Source organism: Boleophthalmus pectinirostris, unplaced genomic scaffold (genome assembly GCF_026225935.1).
Source record: "Boleophthalmus pectinirostris isolate CB_2022bp ecotype Guang Dong unplaced genomic scaffold, ASM2622593v1 HiC_scaffold_7, whole genome shotgun sequence".
Taxonomy (NCBI): Eukaryota; Metazoa; Chordata; class Actinopteri; order Gobiiformes; family Gobiidae; genus Boleophthalmus; species Boleophthalmus pectinirostris.
This window is the reverse complement of record NW_026571473.1, coordinates 4,120,189-4,136,653: the sequence shown is the minus strand read 5'-3', so window position 1 is coordinate 4,136,653 and position 16,465 is coordinate 4,120,189. Positions and strand designations below refer to the sequence as shown.

Genomic DNA, 16,465 nt, shown 5'->3' with positions numbered 1-16,465 from the left:
ATAGAATATTGTCAGTAGAGTCGGGGTCTCACAGAGCACGAGTCGGGCTCTGTTTGGGAGGTGCACTTGTGCTGATAGTCGCTCTTTTTCTACGGCGACTCATTATAAGACGAGTTTAACTGAAGATGAAGCCAAGTAAGTTCCTTTTGAAAAGTTTTTCAAAGTTTGGTGGAGCGTCTTCACTCACGTCTGTTCAAGTCGACATCTTCAGGTGCGGCCCTGTCCTGCCACTTCCCCAGTTTAGGCTCCTGGCTCCACTAATGACATCAATCTGTTACAGCTAATGAAACAGCGTCAGGTGTAACCCTGTCGTCATATCATTGAATACATCTCAGAACGTCTAATAAACAAAATGTGAACTAAAATGTGTTCAGTTAATACTACTGAGTTTGGAAAAATATCAGAATAAATGTATATTTTTGTTTATTAAAATAAAATGGCAAATATTTGTAGGAACTATTTTGTCTTCCCCAAATATTGGTTGTGACATGTCCCCACTGTCCCTATGCAAACATACACCTTTACTTTGTCTTAAATGTTCCACAGTATACATCAAACCTGTTTATCACGAGGGAGACAAGCAGGTTTCAGCATTACTCTGCATTACAGTTCAGATCTGTGGAGAGTCCGCCATCTTCACAGAAGGAATTACTGTATTTTTGAGTAATAGAAACACCCGTGAATAAATGCTAGATGGATATGTTTAAAGCAACAACAATTCCACAGAGACAAGTATGTAGTGGACCCTCCAAAAAAGATGCACAGTGCACCTTGAAGGAAAATAGTTACGCACTCGGTTCATTCATGACATATTGACGATAAAACCTGTGATCACCTGAAACAACACAGTCAGAGCAGTTGAGTTCTTTGTGTTCTGGCCATTTTCAAGCTCTTTTTTCTGTATTTTGGCTAAACAAATGACTGTATTTCCCCCTCTTTATTCTTGGAAAGGATCAGTTTGGTAAAAAATAGAGACACCTGGGATATTTCTTGTATAAAAAAATAAGACAAATCACGGGTTTTTGTTTAAATCTGCTGGAACAGGGCTCAAGTAGGCAACAATTTACCCCATGAATACTTTCCCACACAGCCCCATTGTACATTTATTTTTCTTAAATTGTGTCGTGAAGTTTCAATAGGCCCATCTGAATCCAACGTATCATGAGTTATAACCTACTTTTTGACATTTTTGACATTCTCTAACATCTGTTCTTGTAATTCTCTGTTGCAACTTATTTTGGCAATGACATTTCCTCATTGTGAAATGACCTGGAACCATAACGATTTGCATATCTTCAAAAGCCAAACACTGCAGGTGAATAGGAAAAAATCTTAAATTTAGAGATACTAGTCTGAAACGTCTTTATTCTGCTCACATAAAGGTAAGAAAAATTTAATTACAAGATTTTCACCATGTAATGCTTTCATATAAAAAGAAGGCATTTTATGTGTAAAACGGACAAAAATTCAAATTCAACACAGAAACATGAAAAGATTTTGTAGTGTTATCTTAGGAGGTATTTATGTAAACTAAATCTGACTAAAAACTTCTAAAATTTTGATTTAAAACTGAATCAGATATGGAATTAGATATCAAAAATCTTTCTGTATGTTTGATCTGAATATTGTTAAGTACAAGACTGTACAGTTTGGTGTGTGTAGGTGAGACTTTACAGGCTGATCCTTATGTGCCGATGGGAGTAAAATGCAGTTTGTGAAAACGGCTGTTGAATTTACAATGCCCCATATAAATCCATAGCTGCAAGTTATTTAAATTAAATATTAAAACAGCTTGCGGTGCAGAGTGGACAGTTTTTCTGTTTCCACATAAATGCTTATATGCTAAAAGACCAAACTGGAAAATATGTATATGTATAAAATCCTGCACTGTCTCCTTAAAGGTACACTGTGGATCTTTTCTCGTGGAGGGTCCTCTACCTGCTTGTCTCCATGGAGATGTTATTGTTTTGTCTGGGATGTCCCAGTATGGCAATACATGTATCCATCTTGCATTTACAGTACTCAGTAACATGGGGTTTCATTTACCTAAAAACTTGCAATCTTACTGTGAGTGGGCTTGCCTCCCCACAGATCTGACATGTAACGTTGCCTTGTAGTGTCACCTGCTGTCTCCAGATAGAAAACTAAATGTAATGCCATACTGTGGAACATTCCAGGCAGCATCTCCATGGATAAAAGCAGGTGATGGACTCTCCACCAGAAAAGTTACACAGTGGACTAGTGTGTGCAAAAATATCAAAATATCATATCGTTTAATGTGATAATATAGTATTGATATTGTGGGCTGCTGTATCGATATATTGCCAAAAGTATCTTTTGGTATATTTTATTAAATAATTTTGTTACAGTGCGACAGTTTTGTTGCTTGTTTAGAGGAAGGAAACTCGTTTATGCAACACATTTGACATTTTCACTGTCCTGATAATTAAACTGGGTGTGTTTCATATGAACATTACACAAGACGTGGTTTAACAAAGACTTTTAGCATCACAACCATGATTTAGCCTTTATTTTTTATTGAACCATATTGAATCAATTTGAAATATACCAATTTCAATTCAATTAAAAGTGCACTGTATCGAGATATGTATTGTATCGTGGCTTATGTATTGAGGTATGTAACATATCGGCAACTTCAATGATACCCAGCCCTACAGTGGACCTTTACACCGGGTCTAACATCTGCAATATGACAGATTCATCAGCTCATTTTACTCCACTGTCACCCTCAATATGACAAGCCAACTTTGTCTGAATACTGTTACTTGTATTTCAAACTTACTGATAACTAATGTTGTAATGGTTATGCTTAAGGCTTGGTATCATTAAGAAGTTGACGATCCGATACATACTTAGGCCACAATAGGATGTGCTTTTCGATACAGTGCACTTTTGATTCAGTACGATTCAATATGATATATTTCAGATGGATTTGATGGGTTTCAAAAGCCAAATCATGGCTGTGATACTAAAAGTTTATTAAGTCTACTCAGTCCACTGAGTTTGTGCAAAGTTAATATGAAAAACACACATTTTTGTGAGATTGTGACATTTTCAAGCTCTTTTTAATGTATTTTGGCTAAACAATGACTGTATCTTCCCTTCTTTATTATCGGCGAGGATCAGATTGTTCAAAAATAGGGACGCCTGGGATATTTCTTGTATAAGAAATTAGACAAATTACAGGTTATGTTTAAATCTGTTACCTGTTACATAAGGGTGAGTTGTACCGTTGTAGTGAGTATTATCTGTTACATAAAGATGAGTTGTTGTACAGTTGTAGGGAGTATTATCTGTTATATAAGGGTGAGTTGTACCGTTGTAGTGAGTATTATCTGTTACATAAAGATGAGTTGTTGTACAGTTGTAGTGAGTATTATCTGTTATATAAGGGTGAGTAGTTGTACGGTTGTAGGGAGTATTATCTGTTATATAAGGGTAAGTTGTTGTTCAGTTGTAGGGAGTATTTTTTGTTACATAAGGGTGAGTAGTTGTACGGTTGTAGGGAGTATTATTTTTTACATAAGGGAGAGTTGTTGTACAGTGGTAGGGAGTATTATCTGTTACATACAGTTGTAGGGAGTATTATCTGTTACATAAGGAAGAGTTGTTGTACAGTGGTAGGGAGTATTATCTGTTACATACAGTTGTAGGGAGTATTATCTGCTACATAAAGGTGAGTTGTACAATTGTATGGAGTATGGCATAAATGTAGTAGAATGTGTAATATTTCATTTTTTTTATTTTTTATTCTGTTTTCTTTTATTTATTTATTATAATTAATTGGATTGTTTGCATCACTGTCTGTTCTTGTATGCTATTTTTTATGCTTTTTGTATTGTTCTTTTCTACTTGTACAGCACTTTGTAAAGCTTGTTTTAGTGCTGTATAAATAAAGATTTTTTAAAATTATTATTATTATGAACAGCTGTGTATATCCCTCATTAGCAGCCCTTAACCCCCGTGTGTGTGTATGTGTATGCGTGTGTATGGTTGTGTGCAGTCTCCTTCCTCCGTGTGGCCGTACATGAGGCGTGTGCTCCGGGAGAGGGAGAGAGGGAGGGCCGCCCCAGAGCCAGACGGAGCGTGGCTGCTTCATTTGTCGCATCAGCCTGCCCCAAAACATCCCCCGCTCCTCCGCTCAACATGCCTCTCTCTCGGGCACACTCACCGGGAAAATAACCCTCTTCCTCCCCCTCGACCACGGGACCGATCCTCCAGCAGCTGCCGTGGCCTCGCTCCGTCCGCACGCCGGGCTCTGAGGGGGGCAACGCGGCTAGGAACACCCCGCTTCGCCCGGTGTGTGGTTCGGCTAGCGGCGAGAGCTAACCGCGTTTAGCCGGGGAGGAGGCTGAGGAGAGCGGGTAATATACCTCCATACCTGCACCGGGAAGGATCTGCCTGCATCCATGTGACAGTACAAAGGTTAGTCTAACATATTTTAACCCAAAAATATACCTTATATTGAATGTTATAGCTGCGTTTTTTATTTAGATTAACCAAAAGAGGGATGACAGATCGGCTAGCAGTTAGCATGTTTAGCCTCATGTGTTTGTATGGATCAACAAGGGTATGACAATGTATTAGTAGCGGTAAAAGAATTTTATAATCAAAACACACATTCATTAAATTGTAATTAAAAGGGCGTATTTCTAAGCTGCATCTGCCAAGTTATATTATTTATAACTTGTTTACTGCCTTTATATAAATCTTCAGTGCTCATGTCATGTTGTTGTCATCTTTAAACATGCTTCAGTGCCAGTGTTTATGCAAAGCAAAAATTTGATCATTATCCGATTTGTGGCGTTATCAGATTACTGAAATGTCATGTAAACAGTTGTATCTGTTTTGAGTATCTGTATGTGTGATTGTTTACATCTGTGCAGGGAAATTATGCAAAATGGGCAAACTAATGTGTCAGTAATATAAATGAAAGAGAAACTATGAAAGATGGGGAACTGAGAAATGGACTTTGTTTCCGTGTATCACAGTTGTCAGCAGATGTTTTTAATTATTGTATTTCTGTGCATATAAACACAGCAAAAATCAGATCTAATTATTGCGTTATCTGATTATTCCAGGTATCTTATTTTTACTGGTCATGGACTTGTACCCACTCACAGCCTGAAGATGGATTGAAGTGCATGGAGGCGCTGTCCCATTGTGTGAATAGGACGACTGCTTTGTCAGGTATGCCTCCTGGATTCTTCTAAGGCGTGTTATCATCCTGTTTGGGCAATGTTTTCTTTCCTTTGTGATTCTGCAGAGACGAATCAAAACTCATAGTACTCGTAATTGTTGTATAACTCTCTACTACTGGCCAAGCCCTGTCTATGCTACAAACATGTAATTATGACAGATTACAAAAGCATTTAACCACTGGTATAAAACAACACATAACAATGGAGCTATATTTAGAAATGAATAACAAAGTATACGTGTTTTTATTGGTAACTAATATTGTGTTTACAACTACAGATGAGTAATGCTTCCTGTTTTGAACTGGTTGGTTCTCATGTCTTTGGTAATGACATTGATCAGGGGTTCAATTCCCAATGTGAAGTTACAGAACAGTGAAGTGATAGAGTATTTTTTCCCAATGTTTAAAGGGCTCGTATTACTCTATTTTCTGGTCTAGGTCATAATGTTGTTTCCTTATCAAAACATATCTTGAGTTGTAATTTGTTTCATTCACACATGTTTAACACACAGATCCTGCATTTAGGCTGAGTTCTTCTGTCACACTGAAAACACTGTTCCACCTTGAGATGTCATGTGGTAATAGAACTCCAGGCTCCTTCACTAGAATCATTTGGATTATTTCAGATCTGGAATTACCAATCTCTACTGAACAAAAGGTAAAATGTAGCTGTTAACTTGAACCTACAGCTGCATGACATCACAAGGTGGAACAGAGCATTTTGGGCTTTGGAGATGTGCGTATGTATGAACGGTACTAAACATACAACAATTCCAGGTATGTTTTTGGTGTGGTAACAACATTCTAACATAGCTAAAAGCTCACAAGAGTCAATTTTGCTTAAAATAGGACCCTTAAGTCTGTGGCTTGATTTTTGATAAAGTTGTGAAATGCAAATATTCATTCAAACTAACAGGGAATTTTAAAGATTGCTAGTTGCATTCATACTTGTACATTCCACATCAAAACTGGTACTAAACCAGATCTAAATCTGGACTGGAACAGGACTGAAGCAGGATTTGAAAAGGGCCAAACCAAGTCTACATAAGGACTCAGCTGGGACTAAACTAGGGTTGTCAAAAGTATCTTGAATACTCATGATACTAAACTCATGATACTAAAAAAGTCACATTGACAGGACAGGAATGAAGCTTTCCTGAATGTCTTTAGAATGATCTGGAGCTGTATCAGAACAAATATAAGAGCACATAGAAAAGTATATGCCCACGGACCATTATGGAACCTACCTGGACCACTGAGGGATTACACACATATAAGAGCACATGGGAATAGAAAAGAAAGTACTATGATCATTCTCACATTCTATTGTCTAAGTAAAGTTTTTTTTAATTATCATTGTGGTATTGGAATCGATATTGAGTATCTAGTCTATTCCTTAGTATCGAAATTGAGTTTTAAACTTTAGTATTGTGAGAACACTGGACCAAACCAGAACTAGGACTATGACAAGACCAAATCAAGACTATATGAGGACTAAACACGGAACTAAACCTGGGCTCGACCAGGACTAAACCAGGCCTAGAACAGTACCAAACCAGCTCTATATCATGACTAAAGCAGTATCAACCCAGGACCAAGACAGTGAAGCGTATCCAACATTAGGGTTAGAATATAACCACTAAATCTTTTAAACTACTTTGTATTGTTAGTTGTGTATATCAAAGGTACACTGTGTAACTTTTTGTTTGGGAGTTCGTCAGCTTCCTTGTTTCTATGGAGATGTCATTGCTCTGGAATGGTCCACAGAATGACATTAAACAGCTCTACCTTACGTTTTTTTTTAAAATTACATTTGGTTTTATAGCTCAAAAATACCTAGAAAAACAGGCATTCTGACTGTGAGCGGGGCTGCCTCTCCACAGTTCTAACCTGTAACTTGGTCTGGTTTGGTCTTCATGAAGATAGAAATGTTTCACAGTATGGTATTAAACCTAAGACTAAGCAGTAACATGTTCATGGAGAAAAGCATTTGATGGACCCTCTACCAGAAAAGTGACACAATGCACCTTTAAACCTTATTTAGATGCAGTAGTTGGTCTCATGTTCTTCTCTGATGGTAGCTCCATGTTTAGTGTTCTGTGTTCTCTTGGTTCCTCTGTATTCCCTGTATTTGTGGTTATTTGTTTTTAGAGTGCGTTTGTGCGCAGGCCAGAGTCTCCCCCTCCCCACTTCCTGTGTTTTGAGGAAGCGTCCTCTTTTGTCCCGAAGGCCGTATCTGCATCCTGATCAGGCTCAGCAGCGCTCAATGGGTGGATTGTTTCAGCTCAGGCTCAAACTAAATCACACTGTTTTCGCTCACTTCAAATACTTCTTTAGATCACTTCTTCTTCTTCATAAATAATGTATACTTTTGTAACTTTACAGCAAAGGTTTGTGTGTTCCAACTGTATCGCTACTTCAACCAGACTTGTTCTCCTGATTAGTTAAAGATCCACTGTGTAACTTTTAAGGCAGAGGAGTCATTGCTCTGCCTGGAATGTTCTACAGGACATTAAACTTATCTGTCTCCATGGCGACAAGTGGGTGATGGCGCCTGTTATTGGTCAAATCTGTGGAGATGTGAGTCCAGTAAAAATGCCTGTTTTTCTTAAGACTAAAGCACTTGTTTGAATAAAAGCTTGATTAATAATGCCATAACAGGGAACATTTAAAGAAAAAACAAAACAACCTTAATACTACACAGTGTTCTTTTAATATCAACCATTTCTTAAATGGCAAAGGATCATGTTCTATGTCAGCGGTCCCCAACCTTTCTTGCACCATGGACCGGTTTAATATTAGATGATATTTTCACAGTCCGGCCTTTTAGGTGTGGCGGATAAATTAATAAAAAACTCAGATTTTGCAACTTGTGGGTTTAATATTAACGTTAATCACGTGACTGACACAGGCATCTTGACATGAGTCAAAAGTGAGTCAAAAGTCAGTCTTAGATTGATGTAACGGAGAGAATTTGGTCATTTTTCAAAATAAAACCTTGTTCACACTCGGTTAATAAATAAAACGGAATGTATTTATGCTTTCTGTGCAGCCTGGTACCAAATGGCCGCACAGAGGCCGCTACCAGTCCCCGGCCTGACTGTTAGGGACTGCTGCTCTGTGTAGTTGCCTCTGCTTTACTGTTAGCAATACATTTAGGCTCTGGCAATAGTGTTATATGATATGGCAGTGTTATATGATAGTGTTATATGATATTTTATTTATTTATTTGGTGATACAGTGATCATAATTGTGGGCTACTGTATCTATATATCACCACAAGTATTTCTGGGTATCTTTTAGCAATTTTGACCATTTTGTTGCTTATTTAGTGTAAGGAAACTTGTTTATGGAATACACTTGACATATTTGACACTATGTTGATGAATAAAATAGTTGTATTTATATTAACTTTGAACAAGTAGTGATTTAACAAAGAAATATTGTTGCTAAAATGTATTTGGTTTATAAAGGTGCACTAAGTAACTTTTTCAATTGGGGGTCCATCACCTGCTTATTTCTATAGACACAGCATTGCTCTGCCTGGAATGTTCCACAGTGTGACATTAAACAGCTCAGCCTCGCATTTATTCACTTACAGGTGCTTTTATAACTCAAAAATGCCTAGAAAAACAAACATTCTGACTGTGAGTAGGGTCACGTCTCCACAGATCTGACCTGTAACTTTGGTCTCCATGAAGATAGAAAGAATAAGTAACATACTGTGAAAACGTATTGTGAGCTGTGTATCGAGTATCATATTGAGCCGCGAGGACTCTGTGATTCCCAGCCCTAGATTTGCATATTTCTTCAGTATGTAATAGTTTTTCCACTTATTGTCCATTTACACATATTTTGGTTGAGTATTGCACAATTGCCCCATGTGTTTCCCTCTCTCGCGCTGCCTTTGGGGTGAGTTCACATTCAGAGGACTCACCACAAACACTGTGACTCAGCCTCACAGTGACACATGCTGCCCCCTGTGGCCAGAGGGGACATTTCGGACACACACTCATAGCCAAAAACAACAGACTGGTCACAGCTAAGGAATTACACAGAGAAAAAAACACGTCTAGAGCTGTGCTGGACTAAAGAAATCCTCGGTCCACTAAAGACATTCAAAACATTACAGCTGGACCAGAGAATAGAAATTAGCACTAGCAGCTAAAGTGTAAGTAAGAATTATATCATTCACGGATTTAACCACCAACCTGTCAATCACTAATAAATGAAGTTGCCAAAGCAGTATATATTCTTTTTGTTGATTTAAGGGTGCACTCTTATTTGTACTTTAATTTTGATGTAGACTTGGTTTGGTCCTGTTTTAGTCCTGGCTTAATCCTAGTCTAGTCCTGGTCTAGTTTTGGTTTAGCCCTGTTCTAGTCCTGGTTTAGTCCTGGTCTTTTCCTGGTTTAGTCCTGTTCTAATCCTGGTTTAGCCCTGGTCTAGTCCTGGTTTGGCCGTGGTCTAGTCCTGGTCTAGTCCTGGTCTAGTCCTGGTCTAGTCCTGGTTTAGCCCTGGTCTCATCCTGGTTTAGCCCTGGTCTAGTGCTGGTTCAGCCTTGTTCTAGTCTTGGTTTAGCCCTGGTCTAGTCCTGGTTCAGCCCCGGTCTAGTCTTGGTTCAGCCCTGGTCTATTCCTGGTGTAGTCCTGGTTTATCCCAGGTCTAGTCCTGGTTTGGCCCTGGTCTAGTCCTGGTTTAGCCCTGGTCTAGTTCTGGTTTAATCATCTTCTAGTCCTGGTTTAGCCCTGATCTAGTTCTGGTTTAGTCCTGGTTTAGCCCTGTTCTAGTCCTGGTTTAGCCCTGGTCTCATCCTGGTTTAGTTCCAGGTATAGACCTAGTTTAGTCCCAGTTCTAATGTGGTGTAAGTGTGAAGTGTGAATACTGTTACAAAAAAAAGAAAATATTATTTTCCAGTAAAGATTTACATAGTTCTTTTTTTATTTCACAAACCTTCAAAATGATTCTCTAATTCTGGAAAGGCTTTATTTTCTAAATCTCACAGCTCTTTTTATTGTTTGTTTTTGTCATTACTGTGAAAAGAAGACGTAAGCTGCAGCATGTTGTAAATCTTCTGCCCTCTCTCTTTGTATTTGAGGGAAAACACTCTGGAGGTTGTTGGGTTCATCGTCTCCTGCTCCTGACAGTTTAGTTCAATGTTTCTTCTCTTGTCTCATGTTATTGTCTATGCAAATGGCCCACCTGTCCTATAGTCCACATGAGATACTGTCTGTTGGCCCTGAAGCAAACTGCAAGCAGGAGCTCCACAAAGAACTTTTGTGCTAGAAACAGGTAGAGAAATAATTGAAAAACTTTGTGTGAAAGAGCGGAGCATGAAAAACAAGTTACAGATATTGAATGTAAAGGTAGAGTTTTTGTAGTTTGAAATTTTGGTAACAATTAATAATAACTACACCTTAATTAGCCTTAATACAGCATGAAGAAAGACTTAGTTCATAGCTCTGGTCTCGTCCTGATTTAGCTCTGTTCTAGTCCTGGTTTAGTTCTGTTCTAGTCCTGGTCTAGTCCTGGATTAATCCTGATCTAGTCCTGGTTTAGCCCAGGTCTAGTCCTGGTTTAGTCCTGTTCTTGTCCTGGTTTAGTCCTGGTTTATCCCTGGTCTCATCCTGGTCTAGCCCAGGTCTCGTCCTGGTTTAGCCCAGGTCTCGTCCTGGATTAATCCTGATCTAGCCCTGGTCTTGTCCTGGTTTAGCCCTGGTCTAGTCCTGGTTTAGTTCTGATCTAGCCCTGGTCTAGTCCTGGTTTATCCCTGGTCTCATCCTGGTCTAGCCCAGGTCTCGTCCTGGTTTAGCCCAGGTCTCGTCCTGGATTAATCCTGATCTAGTCCTGGTTTAGCCCTGGTCTAGTCCTGGTTTAGTCCTGTTCTTGTCCTGGTTTAGTTCTGATCTAGGCCTGGTCTAGTCCTGGTTTACCCCTGGTCTCATCCTGGTCTAGCCCTGGTCTCGTCCTGGTTTAGCCCTGGTCTCGTCCTGGTTTAGCCCTGGTCTCGTCCTGGTTTAGCCCTGGTCTCGTCCTGGTTTAGCCCTGGTCGTCGTCCTGGTCCTGGTTTAGCCCTGGTCTTGTCCTGGTTTAGCCCTGGTCTCGTCCTGGTTTAGCCCAGGTCTCGTCCTGGATTAATCCTGATTTAGTCCTGGTTTAGTTCCGTTCTAGTCCTGGTTTAGCCCTGGTCTAGTCCTGGTTTAGTCCTGTTCTTGTCCTGGTTTAGTTCTGATCCAGCCCTGGTCTAGTCCTGGTTTAGCCCTGGTCTAGTCCTGGTTTAGCCCTGGTCTAGTCCTGGTTTAGTCCTGTTCTTGTCCTGGTTTAGTTCTGATCTAGCCCTGGTCTAGTCCTGGTTTATCCCTGGTCTCGTCCTGGATTAGCCCAGGTCTTGTCCTGGTTTAGCCAAGGTCTTGTCCTGGTTTAGCCCAGGTCTTGTCCTAATGTAGCCCTGGTCTATTCCTACAGTCCCTGACAAAAGTCTTGTCACTTATCCATTTTGTAGAAACAAAAGCTTATAACCTGACTTTAAATTAATCGATTGGTTTTAGAAATGTCTCATATGAAAGCTAAAACCCTCCCAAATTATGCTCAATATTCTAAAATAAATTTGCTTCACTGAAGAAAGATTGATCATTTAATGAACACAGAAAGGTCAGATTTTGGCAAGACAAAAGTTTTGTCGCCTACAGAAAATTGAACAAATAATTTACTTCAAATACAAAAATATGTTGCATAACGTCAGTGAATGAAGTAGTGGTGCTGTGAGATCCAGATTTAATATCTTGTATGACTTCCATGAGCTTGAAGGACACATCCATGTGGTTCGACAATGATTCATACTATTTGTTGATGAAGTCATCAGGAATAGCAAAGAAAGCAGTTTTACAAGTTTTTACACTCCCAGAGTTCATCAAGATTCTTTGGTTTTGCCTTCCATGCTTCCTCTTTCATTCTACCCCAGACATGCTCAATGATGTTCATGTCTGGTGACTGGGCTGGCCAGTCCTGGACCACCTTCATCTTCTTCGCCTTGAGAAACTTTGATGTAGAGATAGAAGTATGCGATGGAGCACCATCCTGCTGCAAAATTTGACCCCTTTTATGGTTGGGAATGTAAGAGGAGCTAATACTTCTTGATATTTTAGGTTATTGATATTTGCCTTCCACCCTGCAAATGTCTCGCACACCCCCATACTGGATGGAACCACAGACCATGATTTTTCTGCCACCAAACTTAACTGTTTTCTGGGTGAATCTTGGATCCATGTAGGCTCCAGTAGGTCTCCTGCAATATTTGCGGTGGCTGTGATGTAATAATTCAACCGAGGATTCATCTGAGAAATCCACCTTCTGCCACTTTTCCAGTGTCCATCCTTTTAGCAGGCTGTGGACCTTGGCAAATGCCACATGTTTTTTAATTGCCTTTTGTTTAGTGCTGGTTTCTGTGCACTGATTCGACCATGGAGGCCATTTCGAGACAGAATTCTACAAACTGTTGTGGTTGACACAGGGACTTGAGGTGACCAGGCCTGGTGGAGTCTGCTGCAGTGGAAAAGGGGCTGGCCTTGGATTTTCAAATCAACAAACGGTCCTCCCGAGCAGTTGTCTTGCGGGGTCTGCCGGACCTGGGCTTGTCAAAAACATCTTCAGTCATTTCAGATCTTTTTCTTATTCTTTGTACTTGACGCTGAGACACATTGAAGGTGTCACCACCTCAGCAGTGGATCTGGTCTTCAGCCTCTTGATAATTAACGCTTTGGTCTCAGGGTGGATCTTAGGCATGTTGTCAGAGGTCAAGTTGCAGTTGATGTGAAGGTCTGGTGTGCTGGGCTTCTTTTTATACACACCCACTAATTGATTGATCAGTAACTGATCACAGGTGAGGCTGTAATCTAGGATTGGGTGCATCATATGACAAGGCCACAAGACTTTTGTCAAAATTTGACCTTTCTGTGTTCATTGAATGATCAATCTTTCTTCAGTGAAGCAAATTTATTTTAGTATATTGAGCATAATTTGGGAGGGTTTTAGCTTTCATATGAGACATTTCTAAAACCAATCGATTTAATTTAAAGTCAGGTTATAAGCTTTTGTTTCTACAAAATGGATAAGCGACAAGACTTTTGTAAGGGACTGTAGTGTAGCCCAGGTCTAGTCCTAGTGTAGCCCAGGTCTAGTCCTAGTGTAGCCCAGGTCTAGTCCTAGTGTAGCCCAGGTCTAGTCCTAGTGTAGCCCAGGTCTAGTCCTAGTGTAGCCCAGGTCTAGTCCTAGTGTAGCCCTGGTCTAGTCCTAGTGTAGCCCTGGTCTAGTCCTAGTGTAGCCCTGGTCTAGTCCTAGTGTAGCCCTGGTCTAGTCCTAGTGTAGCCCTGGTCTAGTCCTGGTTTAGCTCTGGTCCAGCACTGGTCTAGGACTGGTTTAGTCCTGTTCTGGTCCTGATTTAATTGAATGTAAAGGTAGTACTTTTGTAGTTAGAAATTTTTGTAACAATTAATAATAACTACACCTTAATTAGTCTTAATAAAGCATGAAGAAACACTTAGTTCATAATGAAGAAACAGTTTGTTAAAAATGATTAAGGCTTAGCGATTTCTCAATGAATATATTTGAACCATAGACTGTATAAAGAAGTAGACCAAGGGAGTGTGACTTCACCCACAACTTCCGGCTTCAGTCAAATTAAGCTCTTCGACACTTGCGGTTATAGAAGTGAATTGGAAGCGAATTTGGAGTTCTTTAGTAGAAAAAAGAATTCATTTACCGTCAAAATAAAGAAATAAAAACACCAGGATCTTGTAGAGCCAGTTAATACGAACATGATTTTGATTATTTTCTTCAGATTCTGTAATTCACATTTACTACAAACTCACCTACTCACCTACAAAACCATAAGAGAGCTGTGTAGTTGCATTTTGTGCAGTTTTCTCTTCACATTAAAGTGTAAAAATAAAGATTTGTGTGTATTCCTTAGGCAGCAGGTGAGCCAAAACAAAACATCACCTGGAGATTTAAGACAGATAGCTGATACACAAAAAAATAGGGATATATCAATACCCAAATCCCACGGTACGACATTTTCAGGATATACATCTCAAGGTATAATATTTATTGCAATATTTTGTGGAATCTAACAAAACTGTGAATACTCTACATTTTCCTCTTAAAATGCCTTGACAAGACTTAACTAAGATCTAAAAGTGCTTATAACAGTTATTTCTTATTGTAGTCTGCACTGGAACAGAGCAAAGGATCATGGTCTAGTTAGTTCCGTCTGTTTTTTGCTGCATTGCGATTGCTGCATAACTATTAATTTAAGCAAAGAGACTTGTAATTCCATATATTATGATGGTCCAAGATATTACTGTGAGACCTTTTTGGTTATTGTTACATCCCTACTAAAAAGCCCAAATATCTCTAATCATTTTGTTCACAGATCTATATCTTTTTCTTGCAGGTTGAGTTTTTGGTCCCTTCTCTCTGCGGTGGCGAGACTCAGAGGGAGAGATGCCTCCACGGCCGTCCTCCGGAGAGCTATGGGGGATCCACCTCATGCCCCCCAGGTACAGTGTATACAGTAACAGACAGAAGAGGATACTGTGTTGACATTATAATGAATCAAGCGAGAGCTACCGTTACCAAAGTCTGTAGCCTTGTGCCCCTGTCAAAGATGTCACCTGCACTGAAAAAAAAGGTTGCTGGATTTGCCTAAAAACGTTATGGAAAGCGGTTGCATGCAATAAAATGATGTTTAGGCTTTGAAACTTATTTCGATTTCCTCTACACATATTTTTCTCAGAACATAAATGTCACTTTTACATGTTGATGAAATTTGATCAATTCATGCTGAATATGCATATTTATCTTATGTTACCTTATGGTGAAATGTATAAGTATGTATAATTTAATTTAATTGATCTAATTCTGTAAAATAATACAAAAACAGTCTTTAGTTTTCCACAGTTCTGTATTGTCTTAATAGAATCAAACATACAGAGGGCACAAGTACAGAGACACACAGTTTGGAGCTGGACAGTGTGAAGATTTATTCCAGTGAAGACACTCTGGTCTCTGCCTGTGGACACACGAATAACACACGATGATCACATAAGCCATGTTTCCTCAACCTGATTAAAAACCTGATTAAAACATGCAGATCTAACATCAGCCACAATCAAGTGACCTTTGTAAGATTTAAACATGCTGGACAAAGAAATGTTAAAAAGTCATGTTATTGTTGTCAAATTATTTTTTGCAATTTGAGCAACCCCTCTCGGACCATTTTTTCAGTGTGTATTCAGAAGATTATTTTCATGTAAAATGTGTCACGACAATATTGTAGTGTACTGTATGTACTGTATAATGACTAGGAATGGTACAAGATCTCATGCCATAAGATCTCTTAAGATAGAATTTCCACAAAATTGTGCACACATGAGAAAAATGATCTTGTGAGATTTTTTTTCCATGTGTTTATTTTTGGATTGGACCGAAAATGGTCACATGTTGCTGAGTTACATCTCTTACAGATGTTCCAAAAAGCACTAGTAGAATGGAAACAAAAATAGGTAATCAAATAAATAAAAAATTGTGAGGCCAAAACTGAATCGTGAAATGTATATACTTGGAATTATGTTAAAGTCTCGTCTTGTCTCGTTCTCGTGGACCCAATCTAGTATCTCGTCTCGTGTGGAAAAGTCCTGTCCCTAGTACTGAAAAAATTCAACTGTAGTAGCAAAGGTTTTAGATGACAATGTTTTTGAAATAATTATAATATAATACTAGATTTATTTGTATATCAATTTGACAGAGTTGCAAAGTGATTTACATACAGTTAAATAAGCAGGCATAAGGCACAGATTAAACCAGGACAATACAAAATAAAAATATCTGTGCTGTTGTAAAAAATAGCATTCTATGTAAGTGTGTTTTAACTTGGATTTAAAAGAGTTTAAAGAGTCAGCTTTTCTTAGTACCTCAGGTAACAAATACCAAAGCTTTAGGGTTCTGATATTGAGTTATTTGGCTACCATTCACAATACTCTTGGATAAATAATTATATTGACCAGAGTTCCTGTAGTCATTTTCATGAAATACTAATTCAAGATCCCTGTAAAGTGTATTTCAAGATTTTATGTGCTTATGTGTAAAGGAGCACAGTTCCTCTTTGGCCACTCACGCCTCACTGATCTAGGCCATGGCTTTCTGAAGTGTGGGTTACAAGATCATTTTTTGATCAAATTTAAGGGG

The 16,465-nt window shown here is 39.0% G+C and overlaps 1 protein-coding gene across 2 annotated transcripts in view; it reads left to right on the top strand.

Moving 5' to 3' along the window:
- LOC110160467 (phosphatidylinositol 4,5-bisphosphate 3-kinase catalytic subunit alpha isoform-like) overlaps positions 1–16,465 on the top strand; it is an 86,673-nt gene that overhangs the window by 19,196 nt on the left and 51,012 nt on the right. Inside the window, exons 1-4 of one of the 2 annotated variants that reach the window (XM_055164417.1) lie at positions 1,270–1,382; positions 4,025–4,446; positions 5,103–5,211; positions 14,673–14,778. In XM_055164417.1, the coding sequence (XP_055020392.1) occupies positions 14,723–14,778 (56 nt within the window). In that variant the 5' untranslated portion in view covers positions 1,270–1,382; positions 4,025–4,446; positions 5,103–5,211; positions 14,673–14,722. Of the gene's footprint in view, positions 1–1,269; positions 1,383–4,024; positions 4,447–5,102; positions 5,212–14,672; positions 14,779–16,465 lie in introns of those variants that run through there. The other variant, XM_020925112.2, reaches the window with a different exon arrangement.